Source organism: Populus nigra, chromosome 4, assembly GCF_951802175.1.
Source record: "Populus nigra chromosome 4, ddPopNigr1.1, whole genome shotgun sequence".
Lineage (NCBI taxonomy): Eukaryota > Viridiplantae > Streptophyta > Magnoliopsida > Malpighiales > Salicaceae > Populus > Populus nigra.
In genome coordinates this window covers 21,145,177-21,166,512 of record NC_084855.1, presented here as the reverse complement: position 1 = coordinate 21,166,512, position 21,336 = coordinate 21,145,177, and the positions used below count along the sequence as shown (strand labels likewise).

Genomic DNA, 21,336 nt, shown 5'->3' with positions numbered 1-21,336 from the left:
TTTTTTATTGTAACTTGTTTTTTTACATAGTATATATAGTTTTTTTTGTGTATTTACTTGTTTTATAGCATTTTCTTATAGAAATTTGTTGTATTAGTGTGTGATTTGTACATGTTAGGGTTTGTTTGAGATTTTAAAAAATTATATTTGTTTGTCATCTAATAAAATTAAGTTTGATTTTGTAACTTAGGTATTTTTTTTAATGAAATAAATAATGGGTTATTTAATGTGCATGTTTTATATTTTATCAATTTTATTGTTGAAGTTTAAAATTTAGGTAAATTTGGAGAAATTTAATTTTTTTTTGGAGAAAATTGATAATCATTAAATGATACTATTAAAATAGATTGAATAATTTTGAATTAAACCAATGATAGTTAATTAACTGGGTACCAATAATTTATTTAGTTAAAATTATTAATTAAATCATGTTGTCATCAATATTCTATATAGGTTTCATATAAATAATGGATGATCGTTCTTGGATGTATTGAGTTTCACCTGAAGTGTTAGGATAAATTAGTGTAATGAGGTTGAGGATTTTATTAAATACACACTATTTAATTTAAAAAATATTAGTGGATGCGGTATTAAATATTTATGTAAGAGGTGTACAAATAAAATGTTTCTCAATCCTGATGTTATTACGATGCATCTTCTATAAAAAAAGTTCATGGAAAAATATTTGTGTTGGTTTGCACATGGAGAACCATATGTTTATTATGAGACCATGGTAGAAAGGATGGTTAGGTTAATTTCTAGTTCTAGTAACGTGCATGGAGTTGCAAATGATAGTAATAATCATTATGAGAGTGATTATGGATGTAATGAGAATGAATCCGAGTTATGCAGGTGAATGTTCAATTGTAAATGAAGAGCCAAATATAGACGCAATTATATTTTTTGAACTTTTAAATGATTCAACAAACCATTATGAGATGGGTACACAAATCATAACAAATTAATGGTTATTGTACAAGTGTTTATCATTAACTTAAATTATAAGTTGAATGAGGTTAATTATGATATAATCAGATGATCATGACTTTTCTCGATGATTTTTCTAACAGAAAAAAACAAAAAAGTATTAATATTAAATATATTAAAGTACAAATGAGTTGTTAGGATGACTATAGCAAACGGTTTTAGCGCTCAGTCAACGAAAATTACGAGAATTAGCGAAGCCTACAGGTAATGAGAGTCTCAAGGCATTTGCTGTTGCCTCTACCATCAAAATTTTGGTAGAATTTATTCCTATCATCCTCGAAACAAGAATTTTCCTTCGGAGCTGAAGAATCCCAAGAGTATCATTCAAGAAAGTCACAAAGAAGAGAGAATTTTATTCGTGGAAAATAGAAAGGAAACAAATTAAGGTTTGTAGTGGAAAAGGATTGTCGCTTGACATCATGCCTAGCAAATTAAGGAAGGCTATCGGTGCTGTGAAAGACAAAACCAGCATTAGCCTTGCCAAGGTTTCTAGCTCCAATGCATCAAACCTCGAAGTCTTAATTCTTAAGGCCACCAGACATGATGAAGTCCCAGTTGATGAACGTTACGTTAACGAAGTGCTCAGCCTGATCTCCTCCAATAAAGTCTATGCAGCAGTCTGTGCCCAAGCTATTGCCAAGAGGATTGGCAAGACACGAAATTGGATCGTTGCTCTTAAGTCTCTTATGCTTGTTCTCCGAATTTTCCAAGATGGTGATCCTTACTTCCCCAAAGAGGTCCTTGTTGCAATGAAGCGTGGAGCCAAGATTCTCAATATTTCAAGCTTTCGAGACGACTCCAAATCAAAACCCTGGGACTACACTGCCTTTGTTCGAACATTTGCTCTATATCTTGACGAGCGGTTGGATTGCTTCCTCACCGGTAAACTTCAAAGAAGATTTACAAACCGAGAGCGGGAAAATAGCCATCCAAGAAGCAGACGCGGCAACGATTCAGTTTCTGAAATGAAGCCGGCAATGTTGCTCGAAAAGCTCTCCTACTGGCAAAAATTGCTTGATAGAGCAGTTGCAACTAGACCAACGGGTGCAGCTAAGACAAACAGATTGGTGCAGATTTCTTTGTATGCAATCGTGCAAGAGAGTTTTGATCTCTATCGTGATATTTCCGATGGACTTGCGTTTCTTCTAGATAGTTTCTTTCAGTTACAACCACAGTATTGTGTCAATGCCTTCCAAACTTGTGTCATGGCCTCAAAACAATTTGAAGCGCTATGCTCCTTTTATGATTTGTGTAAAAGCCTTGGGGTTGGACGAACTTCTGAGTACCCAAGTGTGCAGACGATATCACAAGAGCTTTTAGAAACATTACAAGAATTCTTAAGAGATCAGTCTTCCTTCCCTACAAATGGTAGATCGCCAGCACATTTGCTTCTTCCATCACCACCGAACAACGATGCTTCTTCAAGCACTGATAGGTATGGCGGGTGGGAAGAATCTTCAGAGAAAGGATCTGAATTTGGCTCCCAATGCACCTCACTGGAGGATCTCATGAGTGCAACGGATATGGGAACGAGCCCATCGATGTCCACGGATCACTATTTGGAGCAGTTTGAGATACGATCTCAGACTGAAGATATCCTTAGCACTGCTGATTCTAGCTCGATTCATTCACCAGCCATTGATCAAGGAGCAATAAGTGCGACAAATAGTGTTTTTGATCTCGTATCTTTGGATGGCTGGCCACCAGAAGAGCAAGAGCAAGAGCAAGAACAAGAATCAGAACCAGAACCAGGTCAGCGAACCTCAGCATTGGACTCCAACACTGGTCTAAGCGATTGTTGGGAGGCTGTCCTAGCAGAGACAGCAAACCAGTCAATGCAAGCATCACCGGATCCAACCATTGGATTTGAGCCCAACGCCGTGAGCAATTTCTTTGATCATGGTTCAGCTCATGTAGACAGTGGATTTGAGCCCCCCATCGTGGACAATATCATTGATCAAGCTTCACTGCCAGATCACCAATACAATCCATTTTTACAAGATACAACTGAAATACCAGCAACTGTTGCCACCACAGACAGCCAATCAATATGTCCAGTCAATGAGATGTTTTCAGTCGCCCCTACATTTCGGGCTACCCCAACCTTCAGCGAGCAAAATCCTGATACAGCGGCAGGATTGCACAATCAAGACGATCCGTTTGCACCATGCCTTGCTACAATGGCTGCTGGACATGTATCTAATGTTTCCATGGATCAACAAAGTCTGTTGCAACAGCAACAACTCTGGCTGCAGAACCAGGACAAGATCATAGCAAAGAATATGTCTTGATATTCGAAACGGAAGCATGGAATGCCGCAAACTTTGATTTTTTGTGATTTTGTATAGTTAACAAAGTCGATCAGCCTTTCCTTGTTTTTTTTTTTTTTGGCAAAAACCAAGCACAACAACTACAGTCATAGCATGGTGTAAATAATTTTAAACTGGGATTCAATAGGAAAATAATCATTTTTGTACTTTGTTTTTTTATTTATACAATGTATAGCAAAGATAAAATTAGAATTCTCAAGTTCTATGGTTAAAAACCTAATTATAAAGAAATTTAGAGAAAGTTCTATAATATTTTTATTAAATTTAAATAATAGTTTGGATCTTCTAAAACTAAAATAGACATCTTCTATTTATAATAGTTTTAATCCTTTATAGAAAATAATTTTTAATTAAAACTTTCACAACTAATAAAATCCATCTAACTTTAGGATTTTTAAATAGTAAAATACAAATTAAATTAAAATTCTTAAACTAAGTAGGTAACAAATAATTAAAATCCAAAATTAACTAAAAAAATAATTAAAATAGAAAAATAGTAACTTCAGACTTCATATCATATGCTTTTTGTATTTCTTTGAGGACAATTTTTATGGCTTGACCTTGTCAATCTAGTCCATTAACTCCAGGGATAATTGTTCTATATCAATCTCCTGCATTTAAGAAAAGCTCATTTTCAAGTTGAGTTCAATATCTAGAAAGTACTCGTAAAAGTGATCAATATTGAAGGTCTTGAATATGCCCATGTTGTAAACTCTCAGTAAAAAATAGATAAATATGGGTTAAATAGGGTAACTATTAAATGAAAAATAATAAATTAGAAAAAAAATCTTATGAATTGGGATGCACATTTTCGAGAGATTAATTTAAAATTTAGAGAAGTTAAAGTAATAAAATAGCACGCAAAATATTAGTTAAAGTTAACAATAATCTTGAAAACTTCGTGACCAGGTAAAAATAATAATTTAAAGAAGGAATTTTGTAAATTGGGTGATATTATGAGTAAAATAGAAAGAAATGTCAAATAAATCAATGCATGACCCTTTGTGCGAGAAATGTTGAATTTTAGTATAATTTCCGCGCATAATCACACTATTGGGACTAAAGTGGTAAGAAACTCAGAAAATAATTTATGATAATTATGAATAGGAAGCTCCAAATAATTAGTCTAATACCCAATATGATTTAAGTAAATTATATGGTATGCAAAATTCAGATTTTTGGCGTGAAATTTTCAACTATTCATTTTTACAATATTGAACGTATCTCTTAATCTGACCGTTGGATCAGGCTGAAAGTTTACATGGGTTTTAAGACATAATGTTTTACCCTGAGTTAAAATTTAAGGTCAATCAGATTTCGAGAAGATCTTGAAAATAAAGATACAGCATTGGGTTAGTGCAATAAACCAAAATTTATGGGGGATAAGTTGGGGTATAATAGTAAATGACCTATAAAATCTAATATCACTATACTTGCTGCTACTGTTCATGTGGAACAATAACTAAAAAGAGAGAAAAAGGTTTCTCTCTTGTCTATTTTAAGAAATCACTAGAGAAATCTTTTCAAATTGTGAGATTGAAACTTGTAAATAGGTTTGTGAGAAGAAAAACACTTTTAGGCTGAAATTAAGAAGCTTGCTTGGAGGAGAGGAACTTGAGAGACAAGTATGGGTGATGAAGAGGAAGAACAATTGAAGAATAAATTGGTAAGAACTCTTCAATTTGAACTCGAAATTATTGATAAAAGTGTTCTTCCTTAGTTTTCCTTATTGATTTCATAGTTAGTTAAGGATAATTGAAAAACCGCTAATGTTGTGATTCTAGGGCTCTTGAAAATGTGTAAGAAATGAGAGTTTCTTTGAACATAGAGTAATGATAATGGATGTTGTGATGCATGAAAACACTTAGTGTGCATGTCAAATTTTTCTCTCATGTAATTAAAATTTTAATAGTCTTATTAGCCAACTTATAGTCGAAATTACAACTTGAAAACAATGTAATTTGGAGTTGATGTTTGTACAAATGTTGTAGGCATGAATGTTATCTTTTACATAAAACTGGTCTCGATTTATGTGGAGTTGTATAACTCCAGATACGAGAAAAAAATTAAGTAAAGGTCCAGACCGACATAGCACTGGACAAATTTTAGGTGCTACTATAATTGTTAATTTTGAGCCTTAAATAATGTAATTTGAGGCTGGTGTCTTATAAACGTTGTAGGTATAGATGTTATCTTTCAAATTGAACTAGTCTTGACTTTTTTGGAGTTGTATAACTCTAGATATGAGAAAAACACTGAGAAATGGTTTACACTGACATAATACTGGACTAATTTTGGGTGCTACTGGAATTGTTAATTTTAAGCTTTAAACTGATGTAATTTGGAGCTAATGTCTTTATAAGAGTTGTAGGTATGGATGTTACTTTTCAAATGGAACTAGTTTAGTCTTATTTGAAGTTGTATAACTCCTAATATGAGAAACACACTGAGTAAAGGTCTAGACTAATATAGTACTGGACAAATTTTTTATGCTACTGTAATGAGTGACTTTAGACATATAGATGGCAAACTGGGTATTGTGTCCTTCATGAAAGTTATAGCCCTATATATTAGATTTTCATAGAGACAAACCATGCTTGAAAAAGAGTTTTGAAACTTTAGTTACGATTAAAACACTAAACAATGTTTGAAGTTGGGTGAACTAAACCAACTAGGATTAATCAAGCTCTAATCTTTACTTGGAATTTGTTGTTGATTAAAGGTTCTAACACTTAGAATGATGTAGTAAAAAATTGATAAAATGAACACTTAATGTGAATACCCATGTTTCGGCCTATAGAAATTTAGATGGGAGAATCCTGGAGAATGTACATGTTGAACTTGATTGTGCACTACTTGACAACATTGTGATGAACTTGATGAGGTTATGAAAAAAAATATGATCCTTGAAAATATTTAGTAGTACTTCGTATTCAGAATGTGTAGAACACCTTATTAAAATTAAAGATGAATATCTTGTTACAATATTATCATTGTACAATTATACAAACATGGAAGATGTTTGAATGAATGTGTGTTCTGGTATATGTGTGGAAATGATCTTTGACATTACCTAAATAAAAATATACTGAGTAGTGGTCATTTTGTGTATAAGCAGGCGCAATCGGGCGAGGACATACTACGGGAGGGGTAGGTAGGTCGTTTCCATCTTTAACTAATTATTATTAAATCCTCGAATTATTTATACATAATGTTGCTACCCAATTTCAATCGATTAAAATTACTCATGAAATACAATGAATAGATGTGATTAGCTTCAACTAATAGTATCCATATTGGATAACCAAGATTAATTGATGAGATTAGCTTCAACTAATGATATTCATATTGGATAACCGGGATTAAATGATGTGATTTGCTCCGGTTAATGGTATCCATATTGAATAGTCGAGATTCATTGAGGAGATTAGTTTCGGCTAATGGTATCCATGTTGGATAGCCGAAAATGAATGATAAGATTAGCTTTGGCTAATGACATTCATGTTGGATAACCGAGAATAAGCATTGAAGATTAGCTTTGGTTAATGATATCCATGTTGGATAGCTGGGAGTAAAGGATGAGGTTAACTCTAGTTAATGGGATCCATACTAGGATTACCGGTAATGAGTGTTGTGAACCATCTTATTTGAAAACGTTTATTAATACAATAAAATAAATAGTATTATATGTTATTCATAATCAAAATTATTATTTAAAGAAACATATACAAAATTGATCATAGTTAGGAATGAATAGTTATGCATGGAAGAATCTTATATGTACAAGGTTTCTTAGAACATAATACATGTCATCAGTTGTTTGTTGAATATAGCTCAAATAAAATAATGCGATATAAGGTTGTATAAAGATGTGAAGTAAAATATTAAAGATAGCTTGGTAAGAAGATATTAATAGTCAAATTTGTTGGCAATCAAATGGGTTTGCCATAACTATTAGTATCTGCGAGGGGATGATCGAATTATACTTAGTGGCCATTGTATCGGTGACTAAGGATGAGATATGAATGATACTTAGTGGCCACAATGTTGGTGACTAAGGATAAGAAATGAATGATACTTAATGACCACAGTATTAGTGACTAAAGACAAGGTATAAATTGATAATTGACGATTAATTACCAATGTCTATGAATATTGCAACTTTTGATGTTTAGTTGCCCAAAAGAATGATGACCAAGGAAGCAAAGTATGGTTTTACTAATTATAAGATGATGATGTAGATTCTTCTTTTCTTATACTTTTATTTAAGTTGACAAGTTCTTTAAATTAAATCGTGGGCAACAAAAGTTACTTCCCAGTTGTCCCTAATGAAAAAGGAATTCATGCGATTGTCTTTGTTTTGAATGGAGACCATTGTGTTGTTGTTTTCAAATAATAAAAACCATTGAAACTATTCTTGATTGTATAATGAAAACCATTATGTAAGACCATTAATCAATGCTTAAAAATGTATATGATAGGGGGGGTTGATTGACAACTTAAGACATAATACTGTTTGATATACTACTAAGTCAAAATAAATATTAATGGGCTGATAATGTAACAAACATTTGTGATATCTAGAAAATAAAAAATATGCTAATGTTACAAACAAATTATATTAAGTAGTGATGGTGATGAGAAATATAAGATTACGTGTGGTTACTTCAAGGATTGTACCCAAAAAAATCGATAACTAAGAAAATGAAATATTAATTATTGATTGGGGAATTAAAAATTAAGAAAATGAGTTGCTACATGGTGATGTATAGTTGGTAACTTTAGGTTTGAATGTATTACATAATTTATCGTAAATGCAATGTTGAAAGTGAAAAATATGAACTTAGATGCCGTAGCAACTAGTGCGTAATTCAATATATATATATATGATGTAATCGATGCTAAAAGAATTATGGATAAGCATATTGTTTTCCTTTCTTATGAAAAACCACGTACATGTATTTTATGATGTTAAATTTATAATGTTATTTTAGTTGCAATGATAAACATGAGTATTGTCATATGATTTGAGGTATTATTAAACTTAAGTTGAATGTTTTAAGCAAGATTGTTAAAAGTGCTAATAGACATAATGATTCATTTACCTCACAAAAACAATCATGAGCACAAGTCTTCTTGACGACTAATAACTCTTATAATGCTATATATGTTGCAGGTCTATGTCACAAAGTGGGTTAGCACTAATTGTGTCGTTTTACTATTTATAATTTTGTTAGGTATTTATTTTTAAGTACTATAAATACTTAAAATTGAGTTAATAACCCCATCTTGAAATGTACTAAATGGTATGATTGTATTTCTAGCATTTGGTTATTGCATCTCTTTTATTATGTGTGTGTGCGCGCGTGTATCTTTCACTTGTATGTTTTAAGTAAATAAAAAATTAAAAGAACATAAAATGAATTGTAAGAAGCGATGTGAAAGAATCAAATGGAGAAAAAATTGAATTGGTGGGTGGTCGAAAGCTACTGCATATATGTAATAGAGTTTTTTGATATTGTGCTGCACAGGAGGATAAGAAAAGAACTGAGAAAATGTATAAGTTATAGGGGAAACTCTGCTATAAATTTAGTAAACTAAAGAATCAATAATAGGATGTATTGTTAGACAAATTGCAAAAAAAAAAAAAATTACCCCATTATACTCAGACATGATAATTAGAAATATGAAAGTTACATGGAAATTTCAGGTCGTTACAGTTGAAACATGAGTTTGATTCGCATGTCTTTGTTAGGAACACTCTTGTTTGTATGTATGGCATGTTTAAGGATATTGAAGCATCCCACCAATTATTTAAATAAATTCCTAACCCAGAATTTATGGCATGGAATAAACTCATATATAATCACTTTAAATATAAACATACTTCTTCGTTAGTTTTTCAATTTATTCTCAAATGTTTTCTTTTTATCTATTTAGTTTCAACTAAGATTGTTATAAAAATGAAACTAGTATTTAAATTTCATAGCCTATAATTTACTTTATTTTGCACTAAATACCTGTAAATTTATAAAATTTAGTTTAGGTACCAGGTTATAAATATCCAATGGATCTCTAAAACCCGATCAAGTCGGTTTAGGTATGAAAAGTCCATACTATGTCAGGTTCAAATCAAGTTTGAATAGTAATTTTAGGTTAAGGTTTAGTATGAATAGTGTCGCAGGGTGTGCGACGTTGGGAGCAACGACGAGCTTATTTGTGCCTCCCGAGAAGGCGTGTGTGTGTTGGGAAGGAAAATATTTTAGGTTTAATCATAAAATTATGATTAAGATTTAGGAGTCGCCACCTAGTATTATGATTACTAGGAACTTATGGTATGCGAGAGTCTGAGTAAGGGACTAGTTATGCAAGGAAAAAAACGCATCACCCATAGTGCACCCTACCTAAGGTAAGTTGTATTGTTGTTTGATTGTTTTTCTAGGTCGGGTTTCTATTCGTTGGTTTTTTTCTAAAGTTTAAAGCATATCTCCCTTCGTGAGAGAGTCTTTACCTCATCGAGTTTAATCCTGACCATTATAAAGTCCAAATTTTAGCATCGTATTTTTTTGACACCTTGTATCTTGAATACTTGAGGGTGTACTCTATTGTATAGTTTTACACCCTACAAGTGTTAAAGTCTATGTCTAGTCCCTATAAAAAGATTGGTAAAGGGTTTTTGAAATTTTGGTTAAATCCTAATGGATAATCATAAACTGGTTACGATATCCATTTTGTATTTTAAAACATGATAAAGATTCTTTTTTTTTGTTTTTTTGTCATGAAGATATGCTTGAAAACATTTTAGGACTTGGTTGTATACATGAAAACAAAATATTTTTTTGTTTCTTTTTTTTCTTTTGAAAAGGGAAATTAATTTAAAAGTTTTGAGATTTTTTTTAAAATTGTTTTTAGAAATATTTCAGAGAAAGCCGAGTATTTTAATACTGGATTTGTATCTTATAGTATAAAAATACAATCTAATATTAAACAAAATTGGTAGAAAAACATGCAAGAACATCACAATTTTTTAAAAGGATTCTTTTGAATTTTTTTAATATATATAATATTAAATATTATATTATTATAAAATATGGGTTGATTCGGCCCAACTAATTGGGCTAAGTTGAGCCTAAGAAGGGGTTGGGTTGGGTTGATCTCTGCCCAACAAATCCTTTTTTATGGGCCGAACTCGGCCCAGACATTTAAGCTAGGCCAAAACTAGTTTGGCCCAAAACGCCGGGGGGTGGGGTGTGGGAGGATGACGAGCGATTAGTGGCGGCGGTGATGGAGGAGTTGGTGGTCGGTGGTAGAGGGTGAAAGAAGAAGAAAAAAATGTGTAAGAGAGAGAAAGAGGATAGGCGATGGTTGCTCTACCGCTAGTGAGGAGCTGGGTTGGTGGAGATGATGGTGGTCAAGCCAATGGTGACTGTGGTGATAGCCGAAGGCCATGACAGAGAGAGAAAAAGGAGAGAGAACTCGCTGTAGAAGAAGAACTAGGGGGAGTTGATTTTTTTCAATTTTTGCACTCGATTTTCATCATATTCTAGCCATGCAATCCACCCTTATTTATAGGAAGTGGAAGAGGGCAATCTTGTTTATACTGGGAAAAAATTTCAGTCATTGATTCGGTTGGATAGAATCTCAACCATTGGTTTAAAATAGGCACCATATACTATCAAATTTGACAATTCAAAACTGCCTAAGTTTGCAACTTTGGGTCGGCGCCGCTACCTTTATATTGTCACTCATCCTGAACGGACCACTTAGGGTTGTAAAGCAATGTCAGGTGATCATTTGCGTGAACATATGGTCAAATTTGATGGAGAAATGAAACATTAAATGCACTTTCAAAATAGCCTCATGAACTGTTATTTCAGAGAAAATGAAGAAGACAATAAACAATAAACCAGACGACGCATCGTCTCGTTTTTTTTTAAGTTCATTTTAGTCCTCCATCTTTTAATTTATCTTAATTGCACCTCTAATTGACCCTAAACTTTTGATTTAATGCAATTTAACCCCTGCCTACAATATTAGCCCCTAATATGTGTGTCTTTTTCAATTTGATCATTGGTCTCGGATTTAATGAATTTCACCCCCAATTGACCATCCAACTTTCAATTTCTTCAATTTCATCCTTGGTTTCAATCAATTAATCCCCTAAAATTCGGAGACTTTTGTAAATTGGTCCTTGGCTGCAAGATTTTTCAATCGGATCCCTAATTGACCCCAACACTTTAATTTTCTTGCAATTTTGCCCTTGATTTCAATCAATTAACTTGATAAAAATTAAATTTAGTCTTTTAAAATTCTAATATTCTCAATTCAGCCCAAATTGAGCTCTCAAACTTATGTTTTCACTAATTAAGCCCCTAATAAAATTAATTTGACCTTTTTATAGTATAATTAAGTCTTTGCACTTAATTAAATCCTTTAATTGAACTCAAATTAATTCTTAAACATAATTAAAATTTAATTTGATTCGTGATTAAATCAAATTGGCCTATTAAAAATTTAATTATGTTCTTGGACTTAATTGTTATGCAATTTCATCCAATAATCATTTAATTTGACTTTAAATTTGCATTGTTTCTCTTTTCTTTTCTTTTTTGCATAATAGGGTATAATTAGGCCTCGAAATTTCTCCAAAATTATAGCTTGATTTTTATGTATTTTTGAAATCCTCTTCAGCCTGCTTTCTCCATGTTGCCAGCCTTTATTTTATTTTTTATTTTTTAAAAAAATAAATTTAAAAAATAACTCAGAAATGAGTTATGACAGATAGTATAAAGGTCGACCATAGGTACTCATTACCATTCCTAAAGAGCAATTACTTTTGGGCCTATATTATTTCTTTATTTACGTGTTCACGGTTATGGCAAACAATATTTTGAAGCTTTTTCATATAATTAAGAAAAATAAAACATGAATGATTTTTTACATATAATGAGGCTTTTCCCATGGTCTAAAATGATGACCTCCATAACACAATAAAGAAAATCTTAGGTAGCGTTTGGTTACTATTTTAGACAGAAAAACTTAGATAATTGGGATAGAAAAAACAAGACAGAGCATGAGACGAAAAAATAATTATATTCAGTAGTGGTGTACAAGACATATATAGTGACTGTTTTGGTACCGTGTTTGGTTGATGGTAGACAAGACATAATAAAATATGATAAAATCTATTTTACTTTTAATATGTGTTCCTATCAAACTTACATATTTTTAAAAATATATAGTTAGATATTTTTTGACCTTACTTTATATTAAGCTTTGAAATCAATAATAGTATAATAGCATTAGTTATAAAACTTGGACTTGCTTATCAAGTCAATTTAAGACCCAACTGACTTGGGACGTAAATAAAATAGAGGAAGAATTGAGTCAATCTAACTTAGTCAAGAACTTAGGTCGATTAGTGATCTGTTCAACCCAGGGTAAAACTCGAATAAAAAATCCATTGATTTTTTTTTTATTTTTTTATCAAGAAAACATTGTTTTGATCTTTTTAATTTTTTTTGTTGGGTTAACCTAGGTCAATGGGTGACAACCCAAGTTGACCATCGCTCCTTATGACTCGAGTCTTGCCTCCAAGTTGGGTTTTAAAACTCGAATAAAAAACCCGTTGATTTTTTTAATTTGTTTTTATGAAAAAGACATCATTTTCATCCTTTTAAATTTTTTTGGTTAGGTTAACCCAGATTAATGGGTGATCCAGGTTGACCCTCCTTACCTGTGACTCAGACCTTGCTCCGTGATCCAAACCTTGCCCCGAGTTAAGTTTTAAAACTATGATAATAATTGTTTTTATCTTTACATGTTTTAATTGAACAATTTTAGAATTAAGATTTTTTTACATGGATGTTTTAGGGATAATTGTTTTTTTTTAAATTGTTTTTGGAGATATTTCTCTTTTATACATCATGTTTTGAAAGTACATAAATTTATTTTAAAATTATCTAAGGGAATTTTTTTATGTTTTTATTTTTATCTCTTCAACCAATCATGTTTTTGTCTCTATTGTTTTTATCTTATTTGTCCCAAAACTATAACTTAATGCTACCTTAACATTGCACCAAGGTTGATCCTCAATGGAGACAATCAAAGGAAAATAAATCGATTGCATATTGATATTTTAAAAAAAAATTAGAAAGAGAAAAGAAGAGGAGGGAAGGGGTTGAAATGTTTTTATTGTAATTACAAATTGAGACCTGAGTTTTTTTTAATTTTTTTTAAAATCTCATATTAGTTTTATTTTGTTATAAATACATATAAGTTAAGAATGATAAGGGGTTGAAATTGTATTATCCAATATTATGTTTTAGATTTGGGTAAAACTAAATTAGGTTGATTTTGATTAAATTGTGTTCTTAACAAGAAAAGAGAGAAATCATGCCACATGAGAGAAAAATTTTATTCAACTTATTTGTCATTTATGGTGATATTACATGCGAAGATAGATTTGTTTTTGTATGTCTAAATTTAAAAATTATTTTACTCTATGATGTAAAATATAATTTTTAAAAGAATAAAAATAAAATAAAAAAATAACTAAATTATAAAAGGATCATGATAATTTTTCTTTATTATTTTTTAATTGGGCTTTGGATACTTTTCATTACACTTGAATTATTGCATAACAAAATATCTTCAAAAACTTTAATTTTTATTTAAATTTGAGATAACATAAGTAGCAAACTCTATTTTACTGCAAGAGATAAATTATCATAATCATTAAACTTGATATGAGTTTTACCTGTCATAAGGTTCAATTCACAAATCAAACAAGTTAAATTATATTGATTAAGTTAATTTAATTTTGATCAAATTTTAACTGAATCACTTATATTAATTAAGTTAATCTAATTTTAATCGAATTTTAACTGGATCACGGGCTGTCATGATTAGTGAAGTAAGTTAAATCAAGTCAAATTTAAGATGAATTTTTTCGACACCCAACTCAAAGTCGAGTCTCATGTCTACCCATAGAGCAAGGCCATTAAATTCTGGCATGAAAAAGAGGAGAAAAGTCAAAAAGCTCCGGTAGTGAAACAAGGGAGAAACTTTACAGGATTGTTTAGGCTTCATGGCAATAGTAGAGTAGCTTTAAAGGGGCTCACATGGAGTGCTTTTCCCTACTGGTATCTGATGCAAATAATCAACTTGTGTGGAAGACAGTGTAGAGTGCCGAGCAAGAATGGAGAGGGAGGGAAGCAGCAACATGTTAAACTGCGGTATCGTACTTCTGGGGACCCACGACTTTTGCTTTGCCACTCGCCTCTCCCCTTTTTTTTGTCCGGCGCCGGCCCTCCCTGCTTCCCTGCATTGGCGTCGTACCTTCCTATCCTTTTTAACTTGTTAATTAATGGAATGAGTTCCTCTTCCCCAGGTCTTCTTTACTCGTATCCATATTCTCGATTAGGCACCGTTTGGGAACGCGGCTGCGGCCGTGTTTCCAAAAAATTTAAAATCTTTTTTTTTTTTGCTAAAATTTAATATGGTTTGTATGTTTTGAATCATTTTGATGTACTGATGTCAAAAATGATTTTTAAAAAATAAAAAAACATCGTTGGCATGCATTTTGGTACGAAAAGTTATTTAAAAAGCACCCGCAACCACACTGCCCAACACGTTTTAAGGCCCACTGCTCTGTGATATTGCACGCTACTTAAAAAGAGACTAGTTTTTTTTTTTACCCTGGGTACCTGGCGGTTAAAACAAAAATTAACCTAAAAATATAAAAATATTAAGAAGTAAAAATTTAAAATATTTAATTAGTAACACATTGGAAAAGTTATTTTTCTAAAAAAAAATATTGAGTATTCACATATTATATTGATCCAACTGTCCAGGGTTAAATTATAAAACCATCTACAAGGAATATGAGATACTGACAAAATTTTAAACTTATACCAAAATAAATTATATATATATATATATATATATATAAAAGATAAAAAAATAACTCTAGCAAATCTATATTCGCATTGATAACAACGACGAGGGTTATGACACTTGTTTTTTTTTTCCCGACACGGGAAAAAAATGTAAAGCCAACTTTCTAAAATAACATGAAAGAAAATCTCATACACAAATTTAATCAGGAAGGTCAATTATTAACCAAATTAATTTTAAATGATAAAATAAAATAAAATAAAATATCACAATCCGAGAAATCTCATATCTAGGTTTAATTGAAAATGTTAATTTTCAATCAATTTAATATTAAATGATAAAAAAATCAATTTAAAAAACTTGTCAAAGCGTAAAATTAACAAATAAAAAAATGAGGGTCAAACCTGATTAAAAAAATTAATGGAGGATGAAATCGTAAAAAAAATTAATTTTATAAATCACCAAATTTTTTTAAAAAATGAAAATAAAAAAATACAGATCAAATCTAAAAGATGAAAAAAATTAAAAAATATATAAAATTAAAAATAATCTTCAAATTAAAATAATTTTTTCAAATTACAAAATTACAATTAAGAGAAGAGAAACTAAATCTGAAGGGTAAATAAATTAAAGGGTCAATGTGATAAATCAAATTAGCCAAACTCGAGCAAATTACCATACACCCACCACCTAGAAAGGAAGACCCCATGATGGATCAAATGATACTAAAAAAGCATGACTATGATCACTAGAGTCAGTCGCATACGCGCATCCAAAGATAGTGAAGCGGTTAACATGCTCTGCATGTGTCAACAATTTTTCTTTTTTTATTTTATTTGTACAAATACTAAAATCCCCTTAAGACTAAATGATAATAAAAAAAACTATTATGAAATTACTATAAAACCCTTGAAGTCAACGCCAAAATACTTTGAAAAATACTATAAAAAACATCTAACAGAAATTATCGCACTTTCATATACTCCTTGAACATAGGAATGATAACATTTTTTTTTTTAGTTTTGGGGGCTTTTTAACAAAATCTAATGCCAAAATAATGTTTGGCATCATTCTTAAAGCTGCTTTCAAAGGTGTTTATTTTTTTTTAAAAAAAAATCCAGAAACTACAAGGTGAAGTTTTTTGTAATGTTCTTTTGGTATGTGTTAGATAATTAGAATTGAGAGTTAGAGCCGTAGCAACAATTAGTATCCAATCACAACCCAAATTTAGTGTGCAAATCACCAAATCACCTAACCTAAACACATACAAGGACTTGAATTGGCTAAGGTTTGAGCTTTCCCTAATGATAATTTTACTTCAAGTGTTCAAAAGTCCATCAAGTGGATACGGAGTATGGGTGCCCACTCTCATTATCCTCACGAAATCTACATATTTTAAAAATATATATATATTAAAATAATATTTATTTTATTTTAAAAAAATTATTTTTAACATTGAAAACACTAAAAAATATTAATTTAAATAAAAATAAATAAAACTTTTTTAATATTTTAAAAAAATATTTTTAAAACACAAAAACAAAAACAAACAGATCTAATCGAACTCTTTCATCATTACCATTCGTTAATCTACATCTCCTTAATGCCTCTGGGTCAGGGTGCTGGATGCTTTGAGCTGTGCATGATCTATTATTGTGTACCACTTTTAAGATACCAGCTACGTACGTTCATATGGATTAACAACATTTGCAATCATCATCATGCATGCTATGATTCGTATCCTCCACAACTCAACCTCAAAGCACAAAAAAAAAAAAAACAGAGAGATTACTACATCCACCCATTGACGCTCTCTTTACAAAATCCACGCTTATGGCTGTTACAGGTAAGAACACACAAAACTCTCCTGGGATGAGAGCACTTATCAAAAGGATCGGCAAAAAAAGGAAAACCACTTGAAAAGGAAGAAAAAAAACATGACAAATCACCATAGCCTCTCTTACAGATTACGAGAAAATCAATCGTTAAGATTAAAAAGACAAGAACCGAGGATACTCCATAAAAAACCGCATCCACGTATGCTTTTGACACAAGATACTACGATATATTTGTGTGAATAATTCGTGTATAAATAATTTCTTAGAGATCGGTGAGATAGAATTGTGTGGAGTCTGCCATGCATGCCGCCGGCTTAATGTTTGCCCACCAAAGTGATTTTCTACTTGGACAGTTACAAAGAATCCTGCAATTAAAATCACAACGCTACTACGTCAGGTTTATGAAAAAATAATTGCATGTAGAAAGAATTATTACACGGATGTTTAAAAGTATGGTTGTGATTGTTTTTTAATGTGCTTTTCGTGCTGAAATGCATCAAAATAATGTTTTTTTATTTTTTTAAAATTATTTTTAAGATCAGCATATCAAAACGATCCAAAACATATAAAAAAAATAATTTTTAATAAAAAAATTTGAATTTTTAGGAAGCACGTTCCCAAACATTCTAACTAAAGGGAAAAATAATAAAGAATTCTTTCCACCGTGTAAAAGGGAAAAATAACCGTGTAAAATTTGATGGTTGAAGCTCAAAATCAAATATAAATTTGAAGCAGGAAGCAGGTTAGAATTTGCAAATCTATATCCATAAAAATTCAATTACAAAATGTGTAGAAACCATTAAGAAAGTACACACTAAAAACCCTAATGAATGAACAGACAATAATGAATGAACACTAATTAATGTTGTCGATGAATAAAAGAGTGCCGTAAACCTTGCCCTAGAGCATAGGAGAGCAATAAATAAGAGAGACAAAATTGTTACATTATACAGTATTGTAACTGGAGAAGCTGCTTTGATTTCTTTTCTGTCTTTTCTTTTGTTGTTATTGATGTTTTAATAGATCGGTTAATCACTGATTTACGACATGAATTAGCTTGTCCACGTGTCTTTGTTTCACCAGCTTGATTTATGTCTAAAGCTTGTGTTTAGCATTGTATTAACTTTTGCCGTTTTAAAAAAATATATATTTGGTTAATATTACTTTAAAATGGATTTTTACAAGTAAAATTAAAAAAAATATTATTTAATTACTCAAATATTTTTTTCTATAGTTGGGTACATGGAAGAACTAGATCTGTATAATAATTTCTTGTATGAGATTTCCTAATAATTATTAACATATTTGCTGGGTGAATAATATATATATATATATATATATAAGAATAAAAAATAAAATGAAAAGCTTAAATCAATGAAAAATTATAACAAAATAAAAAAAACTGTAAAAATATTCTCCTTTAATATCAGTTTTTTAAAAAACACTATTTAGAAATTAGAATTTAATAAAAGACTTGTTACCAATATAATTATGGATGAGAAATTAAGCCTCTTATGGTTAATTGGATGTTTTGGATGATATTATTGAAAAATAAGAATAAATATTGGTTTGTTAGTTTTGTTATTTTTTTCTTCAATTTTTTATTACTACATGTAATTTTTTAAAATTCTCATTACTTTTTTTTTCCTGTATAATTTTTAAGAATATTTATAACTAAATTTTTATTTTTCTTTATTTCATAATAAATTTCCATTGGTTTAGTTTTTCTAATTCAAAATCTTTTTTTATATATTTAATTTCACATAATTTATTTGGGTGTGATGTTGCGTTGCACTTTTCCAAATTTTTAATTTTTTTTTAAGTTTCAAATTAATATTTTATTATTATTTTTATATATTAATGTAAAAAAATATTATTTTAATATATTTTTAAATAAATAAAGCAATTACCATAATCCAGATTCCAGACTATATCGTTGTCATCAAAAGTTCTAGGCCCCACCATTCACTGGCCCTACCAATTTGATAATATCCAAAATAAACCATCCTTAACAAGGTTACCGAATAATTAAAGATTAAGAAAATAGACACGTGGCAACCGATAAGTGGTCAATAAAACATAAATTTTCATCATTATGCTTCCAAAAAAAGAAGAAAATAAAGCGTACCTTTTTTGTTGGCGGGGGAGGTTAGTGTCTTTTGTACCTATTCCCTCCAAGTCCTAGAAAACATGCTCTTGAGCCTACTCTCGGAAAGTCTCTGCAATGCTTTTTTAGCACCAGCAACCTCCATCTCCGCCAACTTCTGCAGATGCTGGCAAACTCCAGCGGCCAACAGCCTCTTCCTACACCCACCGCTCCTTCCACTCAATAACGCATCCACTACCATCACTGGAAACTTCTTGTCAATGAGCTCACATCTAGGATCCAACATCTTCACCAATTTCATCAAACCCTTTTCATCCCTCGCCAATTCTTTCTTGTTCCATCGGACTGTCAACAATGACAGCAACGCAAGCGCTCCTGCCTCTTGTAGACCCACTGGCTTAGGTGACTCCATCAGCTTTACCAATGAACCCATGCAGCTAGCGATAGCTCGCTTATTGCCATCACTAATTGATAAATTAGCTAGTAAAGACGCTGAAATTTGCTGCGAAATTATGTTTCCATGTTTTATAAGCTCGCTGAGATGGACAATGAGAGCAGTTGATGATGACAGAATCTGAGATACAGAATCCGATACCGAGAGAGAGCTAATTGCACGTAAAATGTGTTCTATTGTACATGAAGTACTTGACAAATCCTGAATCAAATACATTAATCTCTGCAATCCCTTTTCTTGTATTATCAAAGTGCGAAAATACTCCCCGGAAGAGGCTAGTATTGCTACACAATCAGCTGCCTTTTCTTGTGCAGCGCTAGTACCTGAAACAAGCAAATGAAATATAACTGGTACAACACCTTCCTCTGCTAAAGCCATCCTGATATCCTCTAGTCCTGCAACATTTCGAATAGCACCCACTGCGTGTGTCTGTGTCACTTGTGATCCACATTGGCACGCTTCAATCAAGACTGAAACACCACGATATGCTGAAATAGCCCACCCATTATCAGGATCTTCTGTGATTGCTTCAATCGCAATGGCAGCCTTTTCTCTAACAGGCATTGACCCTGTTTCAAGAACCCTCAATAAATGTCCCAATCCTCCCTCTTCAAATATAATCTTTCTTGATTCACCGTCGGACGATGCCAGAATTGAAACAGCCGAAACTGCTTGTTCTCGAATGGAAGGTTGATTGTTAAAATCAAGCAAACCAATCAAATACCCAATATTTCCTTCCTTGGCAACTAAACTGGCTAACTTTTGGTCTTCATTTAGGACCTGAAGAAGTGACTCCAATGCTGGCCTTTTGAACTCAGCACCACCGACTTGTAATCTGGTGAAAAGGTCGTGGATAAAAAAGACTAATTCCTCTTTGTTAGAACCGGGACCTGGATGAGACAGAATAATAGCATTGGATTGGTGAAGCACTCCAGATCTGAGAAGCAAACCGAGGTCGTGGAGGTGATTGGAGAGGGACGAGGAGGCGATATCAAGGTCGCTTTGAAAGAGGAGCTTACCACCAAGGAAGGAACTGGTAGAAGAGCATTGGTGAGAGAGGGAAAGGAGGCGTTGGAGAGTGGAGAGGAGAGAAGGGAGAAGAGTCTGAAGAAGAGGGTTTTGGGGCCAGAGAGGGGAATCGGAGAGAGAGGAAAGAGAGGACTGGAGAGAGGTTAGTTTAGGGCGAAGGACTTGCCACCGTCCAATGAAGGATTGGACGGTAATGGTGGACAGGAGGAGGAGGGAGAGAACGTTTGTTATTAGGTTTAGGAGTGTTTCCGGTGGTTGTTCTTGTGGTGGATCCGAGGTGGCGGTTGTGGGATGCATTTGGTCCGGCATCGGGTTGCGTCGATGCCAAATATTAAGCACATAAGACACTAGAGAGTGGGTTTGCTTAGAGAGAAAGGAAAGGAGAAATAGAGGTGGTGATCTAACATAAACTAAACTCCTTGGGGTTGGAAGAGATCGAACTTAGACGAGGTTAGTTTCAAGTTAAATTAGTTAGTTGTAAGTTAACGTTTGAAAAAATATTAGTTAGTGATTATTTTTTAAAATATATTAAAATAATTAAAAAATATTAATTTAAAGTAAAAAAATCAAATTTTAAACAAAAAAGAAAAAAAAAACTTAAAACACCTTGACTTGACTTGATAAAATTATATTAATTTTGTTAGGCTAGTAAATTTTTGAATAAGACTAGATTAAGTCAATATAGATTTCTTT

At 31.8% G+C, this 21,336-nt stretch overlaps 2 protein-coding genes across 2 annotated transcripts; one reads left to right on the top strand and one right to left on the bottom strand.

Annotated features, from left to right (window-relative positions):
- The first annotated feature begins 1,406 nt into the window (after nucleotides 1–1,406).
- LOC133691600 (clathrin coat assembly protein AP180-like) lies at nucleotides 1,407–3,278 on the top strand. The gene has a single exon (XM_062112179.1). The coding sequence runs from the start codon at nucleotides 1,407–1,409 to the stop codon at nucleotides 3,276–3,278; it is 1,872 nt and encodes a 623-aa protein (XP_061968163.1).
- A 13,709-nt stretch (nucleotides 3,279–16,987) lies between these two features.
- Nucleotides 16,988–21,071, bottom strand: LOC133691782 (uncharacterized). Its single transcript, XM_062112372.1, has 2 exons — nucleotides 19,182–21,071; nucleotides 16,988–17,418 (listed from the first exon to the last, which is right to left on the bottom strand). Exon 1 carries the CDS (start codon nucleotides 20,950–20,952, stop codon nucleotides 19,219–19,221), a length of 1,734 nt encoding a protein of 577 aa, XP_061968356.1. The 5' UTR covers nucleotides 20,953–21,071; the 3' UTR covers nucleotides 16,988–17,418; nucleotides 19,182–19,218.
- Between the last annotated feature and the right edge of the window lie 265 nt (nucleotides 21,072–21,336).